This window comes from Hypomesus nipponensis, chromosome 22, assembly GCF_054491055.1.
Source record: "Hypomesus nipponensis isolate SF chromosome 22, ASM5449105v1, whole genome shotgun sequence".
NCBI classification, from domain to species: domain Eukaryota; kingdom Metazoa; phylum Chordata; class Actinopteri; order Osmeriformes; family Osmeridae; genus Hypomesus; species Hypomesus nipponensis.
The window spans coordinates 4,765,001-4,778,272 of record NC_140382.1 but is presented as its reverse complement, the minus strand read 5'-3'; the positions used below and the strand labels follow the sequence as shown (position 1 = coordinate 4,778,272).

Genomic DNA, 13,272 nt, shown 5'->3' with positions numbered 1-13,272 from the left:
CTTTGGAAAGCTTCTCCATTCGAAAGTTGAGGTAAAGTTTGTTGGTTCTTTAAAGCTCTGAGTCCCTGACCCCCAAACGCAGCCTCAACATTCTTCATCCAAACAGCCCCATCCCCAAAGAAAAAAATAGTTTGTGAAAGTAATAAAAGTGAAAGATAAACTTGAGGAGGCAAAAAGTAGTTACAGTACACCGAAAGTAGCTCTTTCCGTTCCACAGAGCTAGTGTTTGTGGCGATACACATTTCAGATATACTGGGGTGAGTCTGTCATCATATTTCAGCAGGATGGAAATCCAATAACTTGTATATATGCGGTATATTGTTGGGGTTTCTCATAAAACAACTGCGTTTTAATGGCTGTTATTTATATTTGGGTCGGACAGGTTTATTTTGCACCCCCACAGAAATCATTACCGTTCCTCCTGGGGATAGAAGGACGAGGGGTGGAGGACGAGAGGTACGAGAGGTGGAGGGAGAGAGGGGCGGTGCTGGAGAGTAGAGGGAAGAGTTGAGATGGGAGGAGGGTAGGGAGAGTGAGGCAGGATGGAGGGTGAGAGGGAGGGAGGGAGGGAGGGAGGGAGGGAGGGAGGGAGGGAGGGAGGGAGGGAGGGAGGGAGGGAGGGAGGGAGGGAGGGAGGGAGGGAGGGAGGGAGGGAGGGAGGGAGGGAGGATAGAGCATCCCCCTGTGGTGGATGAGTCAGCACTATTATTTCTTCTCTTTATGGTTTTTCCTCTGTGTCTCTCTGTAACCTTCCGAGGGGTCATTAAAGCTGAAAGAGAAAGAGAGTCGTACGAGACAGAAAGACAGACAGACAGAAAGAAAAAGAGAGAGAGAGAAAGAGAAGTTAACCAGGAGAACATCGCCCTTGTGCTTTCTTTTTATAAGATTCAACAACCATGAAGTTGAAGTTGTCAGCCATTGCACAGGGGTGGGTGAGGAGAGATCAAAAACATGCAGTAGCTACAGTATTCTTTCTCCCATTGGGTAACAGCACAGACATTTCTAGAAAGCTTACTCATCGTCCGAGACGATCAATATCCACACCTACCGTACAGCGTACCTCCAACTAGGACCTGGAAAACAATGACCCTTTCATAACGATCAATGAGGTCATATCTGTCGATGGAGACAGTGATTCAGATGTCGTATACCGTACAGCTCAGTACATTGGGTCTCACCAGTAATTAAGTCACAGTGTTCCTGTGCTTTGTATGACGTGGTGTGTGTCAGTGCCTCATGGAAAACCCATCTGTATTAACACCCTAATGCTAATACAGTGAGACATTAACACATACACACACCCACATCTGTTCCCCTTTTCACTGCCGTTGCCAGAACCACAGCACCACGGCAGGTTGCCTTGGTAACGCCCAAAAGCCGGTCCCTTTGTGAGTCGCAATAAAAAACGTTTACATTTCGTGCAACCGTTCCCTCAAAAAACGTTAGACAAAAACGACAGACACACACACACATGTGCACCCACGTGAACGGACACACGAACGCGCGCCCGCGCGCACACTGAGGAAGCAGAGGCTAATCTCTGTGTGAACGTCGGATGCCGGTTCAGGGAACGGAGGGAATTAGGCGTTAATGGGCTACCTGGAGAACAGAGGCAGATCAAAGAACAGACTGAACAAGCTCATCAAGGTCAGACCAGACATGTCCTCCTGTCTACCTCCTCTCTCTCGGGAGATTCAACCGAGGGAGGGAGCGGGAAAAGAGAGACGGAGAGAGGGAAAGAGAGGCGAGAAGAAGAGAAGATCTCCAGGAGGCCAGCACTGCGAGACCACTGCCATAGAGTATGACCCCCCCCCCCCCCCCGCCGCCGCTCAAGAGAATGTCTCCCAAACCATCCATTAAAAGAGAGAGGGAGAGAAAGGGAGGGAGAGCGAGAGAGAGGGAAACAAACACAGCAAGCTCGAGAAAGGGTGGAGGAGAGAGAGAGACAAAGAAAAAGAGCCGTCCTCCACTGACACTGCTCACCGACGGTTGAACAGATTGTGCCTTTCCTCCCCAAAGAGGAAGCAGGAGACAAAGGGCCGAGAACACACACAGAAGGTGCCGGTAGACATATGCAGCAGAAGGTTCAAACTAAGGAGCGAGAACCTTATGGAATGAGATGGACACCATTTTAGTGTTTACCATCATGTTTTAATGCATGATACATTTACGCAAAGATACAGGTGATCCATGTACAACACAGAACAAGAGAACACGGTGAAACAATAACATTAAAAAACACTCACAATAAATAGAGACATGACAAAAGGCACTGAAATATTCGCATGAATTCACTTGACTATCACATCCACAAAGCTGACATTCACATCTAAATAAACACACTCAGCTGTCTAAGCTTGTTAACCAAGGACAGAAAATGAACCAATCCTACACAAGTGTACAGCTTCTATCAATTGAGACATTGGTCATCCACCGTGGTGGTCGGTGACAGTGTAGAACTATCTAGTTACACCTTAACCTGACTAAAGCAAAGCTAACTTTACAGGCAATGCCCACAAGGGAACATAACCCCACGGTTATATTTGATCCGATATGAATATTTAAGTGCAATATTTTAGATGCAACCTTAATTGGGCGCGGTGCTGGGGGACGGCTAGCACTGTTCCAGTTATCCATCTCCCGCTAACAACCTGCCACCTAGCAACAGTATCCGCTCTCATCAACATCCCATAATAAATGCAGCCAAAGTATGTGCTAGGAAATATATATGTGCCCAAATAAAAGTCAATGAGAACATCCGCCGGACGGTCTGCGTCAGAAGGAGCTCCTTTTGTCGTATTTGGTGCGCTCGTTTAAAACAAACTCGTTAAATATTCATCAATTACAAACTTTTCCGTCGCCAAAGGGCAGTGCCATAGATTCTAAACTCTACCAAAAGTACACGACCTGTGCAGCAGGTCACGAAGGGAAGTTTGTCCGGTCGTCCTGCAGCCTCCTCTGGTTCACCATGGTTCACTTTGTGGTTTATTCTGGAACAGCCGTGAATCTGGAGCGTTAACGATACAGATAACACTGACAGATTTCTGCGCTCTCAGAATCCCCCCCCCCCAAAAAAATAAAATAATTATCTTCCTCCAACAAAACAAAGTCCTTCAGATGGAAACAAATGATGGTGTGAACTGGGCTGAGGTGGGGGGGGGCGGCGGAGGGGAACGCGCCCTCCTGACCAGAGCCCCTCACCTCATCCCTCATCACTAATGTGTTTGCCGCGTCCCTCTCGCCTTGTAAATAGAGCTTGTCTGATGAATGGGCGGCCAGAGGTTTTATTCTCCCGCCAGACCATCAGCCACGGGAGGGAGGGGCGGGGGGGAGCAGGAAGAGAGACCAGAGAGGGAGAGAGACCACGGAGAGATCGGAGCACGCCAGGCAGGGAGGGAGACCTGGGAGAAAGCGGAGTGGGGGGGGGGGTCTGGAAAAAGACAAACAGGGAGAGTGACCAGAAAGAAGCTGGAGAGACCGGCAAGGAGAGAGACTGGAGGCCCAAAGGGAGAGACTGGAGATTGGCCGAAAGGGAGACAGAGACTGGAGATGGGGAGAGGGAGGGAGAGAGAGTGGAGACAGGGGGAGGACAGGGTAATGAGAGACATATCGGAGAAAGGAGTGAGAACCAGAGAGAGAGAGAGAGAGAGAGAGAGAGAGAGAGAGAGAGAGAGAGAGAGAGAGAGAGAGAGAGAGAGAGAGAGAGAGAGAGAGAGAGAGAGAGAGAGAGAGAGAGAGAGAGAGAGAGAGAGAGAGAGAGAGAGAGAGAGAGAGAGAGAGAGAGAGAGAGAGAGAGAGAGAGAGAGAGAGAGAGAGAGAGAGAGAGAGAGAGAGAGAGAGAGAGAGAGAGAGAGAGAGAGAGAGAGAGAGAGAGAGAGAGAGAGAGAGAGAGAGAGAGAGAGAGAGAGAGAGAGAGAGAGAGAGAGAGAGAGAGACAGAGAGAGAGAGAGAGAGAGAGAGAGAGAGAGAGAGAGAGAGAGAGAGAGAGAGAGAGAGAGAGAGGAAAGGAGCGGCAAACAATAAGAGGCTGGGGAGAATGGAGCAACCTGATTCTGTCACCAGAGGCCTCAGGCACCCAGCCACCCTGTCAGCCCTGAGGTCAGCCTCTCCATCTCTCTCTCCCTCCACCTCTCTTCTGCCTTCCCGCGCTCTCCCCAAACACACACACACGCAACCGCACTCAAACCCACACACATAATGACTGCCTGTCTGGTCGAGAGGTATCACACTGGGAGAGGAGAGTCTGTTGAACGCCTGCAGACGACGTGCTCAGATGACCGCAGGGGTCTAGCCACTGTCCTCCATCAGTCCGGGTGATGCATGGGCTCCCGTCAAATAACGTTTCTGGAAATGGAATCGATTCCGAGCCTCCGGGACTCACTTCGTGGTTTTTGGGGGTCTTCAGTTAAAGCGCCCAGTCACTGCCTACACAATCAGAGGTAAACAATGTTTTCCTCAGCGCCCTCCTCTTCCCCACTCTCCGTCTCCATGGAGACTAGAGAGGTAAGGTCCAGCTGGGGGTCGCCGTCTGTCGCTGGGCCAGGAAAGTGGGCCACTCCTGTTGCCGCGGACGACCAGGCCTCCCTGACACATCTGTGTGTGTTTGCGTCTGTTTGAGAAACACAAAGGGGGAAAAAAACACGCGTTGGGGACCGTTCAAGACCAAGCAGTCGAGAGTCACTAGTAGCAGTAATGGTTACCAATAACAGAGACATAACACTGTAACAACAACTCTGTTAAAAGGTGGAAGGAGGTTAGCGACAGGGGAGCAACATTGGACATATCACCTACGATTGCCCACAGGTAGACAAACTGCAGTAATCTCATCTTTACAGCTTTCCCCGTTAACCTCAAAACGGGCTAGTAATATTAACCACCTAAGCTGCAGGCCACACACACACACACACACACACACACACACACAAAGGGGAACAGTTTCTGGAGATCCATCATCTCTGCTCCATTTGAAAATGTCACTTTTGTCATCATTAGGACAGAAGGAGGGAAGAGAGGAGGGGGTCTTAGAACAGGTGCATGGTCATAGCCTTGAAACGCAAGAGGAGTAGGCCTGGGAAACAGTGTGTGTACGTGTGTGTGTGTGAGTGAGTGTGTGCTTCTGTATGTGTGTGAGCATGCGTGTGTAGGTGTGTGTATGTGTGAGCTTTGCGTGTTAGCGAGCGTGCGTGTTAGCGAGCGTGCGTGTTAGCGGAGAGCCCTGGCGGGGGCGGCGTCCAGCATTAGGGCAGGTGTGCTGTCGCGGCCAGTGGTAATAGATGGCCGCCTTTATAAATCGTCCCATTGTGTGGCAGCAGGAATGTGTCTGTGTGTGATGCATTAGGCTGGCTTTGTTAGCTCGGCCCCGTTAGCCCCGCGCTAGCCTATTAGCTTGCAGTCAGGCCCCACACCGGGGCTGTGATAGATGGGGTAAGCGGTGTCCTATATCCCCTCTGGACAAAGACTCACTCACTCCCTGGCCCCCAATCAGGGGCTCACAAACTTTAACGCTGAAGGTCATTCTATTGAGGAAAAATAATAATAATAATAATAATAAAACTGCAAAAAAAAAAAAAAAAAGCTTGAAAACTGTTTCAGCGAATATAAACAGATACTTAGCGAATGTAACACGAGGTGAGTTATTATTTGGACCCAGAACTATGGCAGCGGAAGGGCTTAGTGTTTGTGCTGCGTTCCATTGATCTGTTCACAGTCTGAACTTCTAAACTGATCAGGATCTCTCCGTTCATCATTTTTCTTCCTACCGGGTAGTCTTCTTTGGTAGTGATCTCTTTAAGCCGCAATGCCGCCGTTGCTACAGAGGGGAAATTGTGATTGCTTTCATCTGATCAAAAGTCGTCTCAGGAAAAGTTATTCAAACTTTTTTCTTATTATCACTGTGCGGAAACACATTATGGAAATCTAATGAAAGAAGAATGTGTGAGTGTGTGTGTGTGTGTGCGACGGTGCATGTCCCCGTTTGAGTGCGTGTGCGCGAAACATGTGCCCTCCCCACATCTGCAAGTGGAGGTGGGAACCAGAATGGCGCTTTGTTACCTGTGACTGTCGGAAGATTAGCATTTGAAAGAGATTATTCAGACTTTCATCCTTCCCTCCATTTCTCATGGTGACGCATTGGCTTCCTAGATGAACAGTTAGCATCGCTCAAGTCACCCGAGCCGTCAAGCCTAACGGTAAAAAAACACGGACTACCCCTCCACTGGGAAACGGGAAGGAAACTTCCAGAAGTCTGTAAGGTACAGCAGAGCGCTGATGCCCAGAGGACAGGGGGGTCTTCCCTGACATGGGTCGTGTTAGGATGACATCGACATGACGTCGGCAGGAGGGGAAAACCCAACGGATGCATGGATGGATTGAAGGGGAGGCGTACAGGAGACGGATGGATGCAAGAGTAGGCGGACGGAGGGATAGGGGAGGCGTACAGACGTTCGCTGGATGGGGAAGGTGTCTCAAACGGATGGAGAGATGGATGGACGGCTTGGAGCATAGGGGAGTCCTGTGAGTTTGGGAAGGTATGTACAGGAGGGTGCGAGTCTGAATCGGAGGGGGAATGAAAGCCACGAAGAGACCTTTGGACCCGAATAGACGAGATGCATCGAGCTCCCTAGGAGCAGTGCATTGCGAGACGGATTTCAAGGGACCGGAGAGAGGTGCGTTGTGGGTAAATGTTGGGTCGAAGGCGATTCTGGCCTCGTCTCGTTAAGCCTCGTGTCGTCTTTCGTTTCACCAGGGCTCAGGACAGGTCAATACCTTCAGAAAGGTTAACATCCTGATCGATGGCGAACGATCGTCCAGTCTGCCATATGTGGTACACAGTGCAGCTTCAAAGTCCATGTATTGTACATTCATACCGTTTCCATAGTTACCACAGCGCGCTGGACACAGGGGATTCCAGAGCATGTCCCGGAGTGGACCTGGTTGATCCGAGGGGTTTTAGGTGACATGCCCAGACCAGAGCGACACCCAGGCAGACGCACGCAGAGGAATATTTGAATGAATGTCTCTCATTCCGCGTCCCCTCCCTCCCCCCCCCCTCCCTCCCGCCCGCGATGACAAGTCGTGCTGTAATGAGTTCTGTAATGATTTTCCCGATCAATGCTCCAATCAGTCAGCCGTCGGTGGCGAGATGTGATTCACGCGCTCTTGTCCGCCCCGTCGGTCGATAGATAGGGAACCCATTGATTTTGCTCTGCCTTGGCGTTAGGAAGGGGGTAGGGGTGGGGGTCCACAGTGGCTTCTGGCTTGGAGAGGTTGTGGTTGGGGTGGGGGGGGGGGGGTGGTATTTGTCAGGAGACACTGATTAACTAGGAAAGAAAGACAGTCAAGGTTTCACATCGGAAATGGGGACAGCCTTGAGACAGATGGGCAGCGAGAGAGCGCGTGAGATGGAGCGAGAGAGAGAGAGGAGCGAGAGAGGTAGTAAAGGGCACAGGTCATGTTTACATTCCTTCCCTGAGAGCATAACATATGAGATCACGCTGTGTGTGAAAGAGACAGAGACAGAGGGAGAGAGCAGGAAAAGGAGCTAAGGGCCTGTGAAATAAGTTGACAAAAGGTGTACAGTCTGTAAGGTGTACAGTACATTACTGCCTGCCTTATGTTCAGAGTGGTTCCCCCTTTGAACTCCATGTCCAACACACAGCAGACTAGGTGTCACCATTTACAGTAGGGTACAATATTACACATAACACCACCTGTTGGTGAAAATATATAAACCCCAACAAGGACGTAAATAATGATATGGTACAGCATAGTGATATTCCACTGTAGAGATACAGTGTGTGTCCTCTTACCATTGGGTGTCACCTCAGTCCCTGGTCCCGCTAGTGGGCTATAGAGGTGTCCCGTGGCCCGCGCCCACCCTGGGGGGTCTGAGCGGGGCTGCAGGGGCTTGGCCAGGGAGGGCTGCCTCTGGCCGGAGCGCGCCAGCAAGCTGTTGAGGCTGTTGTGGGCGCTGGCATCATCGGCGTAGCCCCTGGCCACGTGGCGGTGGCGGTTGTTGAGCGTGGCGCTGGTGAACGCCGCCTCGTTGACGAACACCGAGCCGTCGCCGAGATTGCCGCCCGGCTGACCGGGAGGGGGGCGGTCCTGAGGGAGCGGAAACAGACGCCAGGCAACGTCAACAAGGCTGGAACGGGACCGCATACGCATCCGTCGTGAGGCCCTTGTGGCGTTTTCGTCAGCGTCGATTTTGCTGCGAAGTGAAGTCGCTCTCGACCTTCCTCCTCATCCGCATAGCACACACAGATCCTAATCTCAAAGTAGCTCAGGTGCGTTTTGATCACCACGCAACACCATCATAACCTACCGGCCATCTTTTAACGGTCTGTGTCACCCAGGCTGCGAGCTATGTCACGGAGGCTGCCTGACCACCCCACCCGTACATAACATCCTAAGAGCGCTGACACACGCAGTGCGGGTCTGTGCGGAAAGAAAAAGGACGGAGGGGAGCAGAGCAGCCGAGGAGGATGTTGGTGGAACAGGTGAGCACAATGAAGAGTATTAGTGTCGTCGAGTCCGGTCTCACCTAGCCTAGCCTAGCCTAGCCTAGCCCGCTCTGACCAAGCTTGCTCTGGCCTGACTCGCGGACGAGATGGATGGACGAGCAACCAATTAGCCACAATGAACTCCTCTTGAGCACATTGTAGACGATAAAGATAACACTGGTAATTAGAGAGAGAGACAGAGGAGATGGAGATAGATAGAGACAGATATTTACAAGAGGGAGAGAAAAAGCGTGTCTCACCCTTTGAAATGTCGCCTCTGGTTTAACCATGGCAGGGGAACACAAAGAGCACGCACACACACACACACACACACAAACTTAGGCCGTCATCGGTGCGGCACTGCCTCGTCTACACCGGTCACGACTGAAAAGCGAAAAATGTTCATACCTGCCTCGACACTGTGAAGCTACGCACATACAGCAGGGCAGGAAGCAAGAGGAGGGACAGTCAAATTCTAGACCTCGTATTCATCAACCCCACCCACGGGCTGAACACACACACAAACACACACACACACTCCTGCTCTTCACAAACACCCCCCCCCCCCCCCCCTCCACACTGCCTAGTACACGGCAAGGTAAAAGCTGGATTCATTTCACTATTGACGTTTCTGCCTTAGCGTCTCCTTCTGCATGAAGAGCCAAAGGGCAGGAGGAACACTGTTCTCTTTATCCTCCTCTCTTCCTCGCCCCCTCGCCCCCTGCCTCCCTCCCTCTCTGCTGCGGGGGACATTTCACCGTGCCGCTTTTCAAACAAAGTGTCGATTTGAATAATTAAAGTCCTTTTTGGAGACGATGGATTGCTTTTCCACGGCGTGTGCGCCCCTGGTTTTAATTATTTTGTCTGAGGTTTTTATTCGCTGCAGTTTAATTATCATCAATCATTAAGTTGTTTATTAGCGAGGGGGAGCCCGCCGAGCACCAAGACGAATGACGCTGAAATTGCTCTCATTATCGCGGGTCATATATCAAGGACTGGACCGCACGGCTCTGTGTGACTGAGAAGGCCACCGTAGCTCAGGCTCCTGGCGCTGTGTGTGAGACAAGGGGGCTTTTTCTCATTAGTGGGTGTACAGTACATCCAGGTCTACTGTGCCCTTGGTCCACACATTCACACACACACAGCAGTTTCGCTCATGCTCACACGCCGACAACGGCAAAGGGTGTTCCGTCAGATTGTCTGCTTTATGGGGTCCCCGTGGACAGTTCAGCAACGCACAATCCCACGCACGCAGGCACACGAACGCGCGCTCCACCCACGGTGCGAAAACTCTCTCAACCGACCTCCCCACAGACCGCAAAACGGCCTCGACCTTTTTCTCTCCCCCTTGCGCACGCACCTGCAGGCCGTCCAAGGGGATGACCATGACGGGCAGACTCCTCTGCCGGCTGTGCCTCCAGCTCTGCAGCAGCTTCTGCTGGGTCTCCAGCCTCTCCCGCTCCCTCTCCACGCTCCGCTGGCCCTCCCTCAGGCGCTCCAGGCTCTGCTGGTACTCCTCCAGCTGCTCCCGCAGCTCCTCCCTCTCCCGGCGCAGCCTCTCCGCCTCCAGGAGGCAGTGGCTCTCGCGCTCCTCCAGCCGGCTCTCCAGCTCGCCGTGCCGGCTGTGCCGCGCCTGGCACTCGCGCTCCCAGCGCAGGCGCTCCTGGCGCAGGCGGCCGTGGAGGCGCGCGGCCGCCGCCGCCTCCTCGCGCCGCTTCTCCAGGTTGCGCTGCTTCTCCTGCTCCTGTAGGGCGCCGGCGCGGGGGCAGGGCGGGTGCGGCGCGCCGGCCCCCCGGGGGGGCGAGCGCTGGGCCTCGCGGAGGAGGAGCCGCTGGACCTCGTAGCAGCTGTCCTGGATGGTCACGGCCGCCTGTGGAGGGGGGGGGGGGTGGATAGGGGTTTGAGGGTGCTTGTTTTAGCAAGAATTTGCCCTTAAAAAGGTGTGTTCCACCGGCTTTGCGGTGTGGGTGTGACTGAAATCAAGTGCACCGAATGTATTTCATATTAGCTGCTACATTGAATTGGAGTTAGGACCGGGCAGGATTCAAACTGAGAGGACGGAGACCATGCAAATGAAGTGTGGTTCAACCGTCTCTGGTTGCATGTGGTCCCATCATGCCCCAGTGTCTAGTAAGGGGCATGTGAGTATTTGACAACAAAATGTGAGGGTAACATTGTGTTTTACTGCACAGGCACTTCAGAAAAGTGTGCGCAGAAAAACTAAACTACACCTACACACACACACACACACACACACACTGTGTGCCGTCTATCATAGAACGCTTTGCACGTGTGACTAGGTAGAGGAAGGAGGTATTTTGGATTATGAAAATGGGTCACTGAAAATGTGGTGAACGCGCACACACACACACATGTGCACAACCACACACACACACATCCAGGATATCAACCCAATCTCTATGAAACAACATCCTAGGCACAGTGAGATAAAAGCAAGCCCTTGGTCTCCCACTAAGAATAGGATCATTGGGTTCCTCTCCAGCAGCTTGCATCCTACAGCTTCAGACAATGACGCTGATTGTTGGAACCCTGTTTACAGAAGCTGTGGTGCAGGCAGGCAGGCAGGCACACACACACACACACACACTAAGCCTTCATCTGTGGAAACCTGAGCACGCCTCTAAAATAGGAAGTGTTTGTGCCTGCCAAGGGCTGAGAGGGGTTTGCCTGGAATTTAAATGACTACCTGAGTGGTGGGTGACAATGGGAGCTGAGGATGTAGAGAGGGTTAGTGCATGCATGTGTGCGCGTGCATCTGTTTGTTGCTCGCCGTGTGTGTGTGTGTGTGTGTGTGTGTGTATAGGTGCATGGAGGTTGAATCAGGCTGAGGTGATCTGTGGTGAGTCACCAACCGCGGTTCTCACCTGTAGACTGTACAGCAACTGAGTCAGGCTTTGAACACTTTGAGCAACCTGTTATTGAACGACACACACATACACACCACCCATACACAAACACACACACACACACACACACAAGGTAAACAGAATGAATCATCAACGTCAGATTATCAAGAGCTCAGTTTCTGGTTTCACATAACTCCATATAATAACCCAGCCACCATCCCCAAAATATCCCAGATGTTCTGGTTCCTTCTTCAATCTACTTGACTATCGGAATACATCCAGTTCATTTCTTTTTGAGGCTGTGCCTCGCTCGTCTCAGTGATAGAGACGTGGTGTGTTCAGTGCCCTCTCGCCTACTTCAGTCTATCGTTCTGGTGACTATAAGCAATCGCGGAACTACAGCTCCACCTAGAGGCCAGATGGTGTCACTACACGCGGCACAGGCAGACAATCGAATCGACCTCGCTCGCTCTCTCTCTCTTTCGTATCATGCTTCTTCACTTTACACGGGGCACCGAAATCTGCAAACGATAGCACAAATGTAGCATGGGGGGGGGGGGGGGAATTGGGGTATAACTCTCTGTATCCATTTTTAATAACACGGCACCCTTGAGAGTTCAATTGCCTCCAACTTCATTACGAGGTAATAAATAATTCACCACATTAAGACCGAAATGCAATTCTGATAGACGGTAATGAATTATTCACACAACTAGTGGCCATGGCGCCACTGTGCCAGCAAGGCCATCTAGCGTAAAACAAGGTTTGGGGAAGTGAAGGCTCGTAACAGCGAAGTGTTCTGCTGAGAGGGAGCAAACAATAACCGAACACGACGTCGCCAGCCGACCTACCGCGGATACAGATTCCCAAACGCATCCCATACTCGTCGTCATCACAACACCACAAATTGTTGGATGAAATAGGTGCCTCCACAACCGTAATTGCTCCTTCAGGGGCCTGTGATGACCTCACAATGCTGTCATAAAGCGGTAACCAAACAATCGCTAGGACCATTCACATAAAAATGAAACGCGATGAGAAATGGTTCGACGGTTGTGCCGATCTGTATCCCAGATGGAGTTCCTCCTATACCTTGAGGTTGATGTTACCGGTGTCTGGTGTCTGGAGGTGGCTCAGAGACTGCAGGACCAGGACTTCGGAGTCTGTCCAGCCCCCTTCCCTGACCTCGTGCTCCCCAGGCGAGGGCTCCGGGTCCGAGAAGGGCCCCAGGGGTGAGGCAGGGCTGCTGCCCAGGGATAGGGGCTCTGTCTCTGGGTCCCTGACGGGGCTGGACGGGGAGCCGGTCCTGGAGGTCAGTGTGGCTCGCAGGCGCTCAGCTGGGGAAGACAGAGGGATACAGTGGATAAGATAGGGGGTGTGTGAGATTGTGCGTGTGCATGTGTTGGAGCATGTGTGTGTGTGTGTGTGTTTGAGGGGGGCCCGCGCGCGCGCGCGTCTCACTCTCTCGGAGCGCGGCCGTCAGCAGCACTGCGGCCTGGGGCACCTCCTCTGGGTGGGGCTGCACCAGGAGGCGGGGCTTGGGATGAGGCTCCTCCCCCCTGGCGCTGAGGGCGGAGAGCTGGGCGTAGACCTGGAGCTTCTCCTCCAGGCTGGAGCAGATCTGCTGGTCCTGACTGCCTAGACTCTCTGGAGATGTCACACACACACACACACACACACACAGCGTGAACAGACACATCGATACACTCTCATAGATACGTACACACGTGTATGTATGTGTATGCGCGTGCACACAATCACAAGCGCACACGAGCAGACCAAGACAAAGAGCAGGAGACCTGGCCTCGGCGGCCTCACCCTGCAGCTTGGTGATCTTCTGGACGCGGGCCTCGGCGGCTCGTTTCTCCTCCTCTGATTCGCTGGTGGTTTCCTCCTCTTCCTCT

The 13,272-nt window shown here is 52.3% G+C and overlaps 1 protein-coding gene across 1 annotated transcript in view; it reads right to left on the bottom strand.

Annotated features, from left to right (window-relative positions):
• Nucleotides 1-3,863: 3,863 nt before the first annotated feature.
• The window catches only part of arhgef28a (Rho guanine nucleotide exchange factor (GEF) 28a), a 38,467-nt gene continuing 29,058 nt past the window's right edge, over nucleotides 3,864-13,272 (bottom strand). The window contains exons 29-35 of the mRNA XM_084687469.1: nucleotides 13,187-13,272; nucleotides 12,830-13,015; nucleotides 12,461-12,705; nucleotides 11,387-11,434; nucleotides 9,862-10,371; nucleotides 7,809-8,103; nucleotides 3,864-4,609 (exon numbers count right to left, since the gene is read on the bottom strand). The exon at nucleotides 13,187-13,272 is cut by the window's right edge and continues 6 nt beyond it. Coding sequence (XP_084543595.1) covers nucleotides 4,434-4,609; nucleotides 7,809-8,103; nucleotides 9,862-10,371; nucleotides 11,387-11,434; nucleotides 12,461-12,705; nucleotides 12,830-13,015; nucleotides 13,187-13,272 — 1,546 coding nt within the window. The 3' untranslated portion in view covers nucleotides 3,864-4,433. The remainder of the gene's footprint in view (nucleotides 4,610-7,808; nucleotides 8,104-9,861; nucleotides 10,372-11,386; nucleotides 11,435-12,460; nucleotides 12,706-12,829; nucleotides 13,016-13,186) is intronic.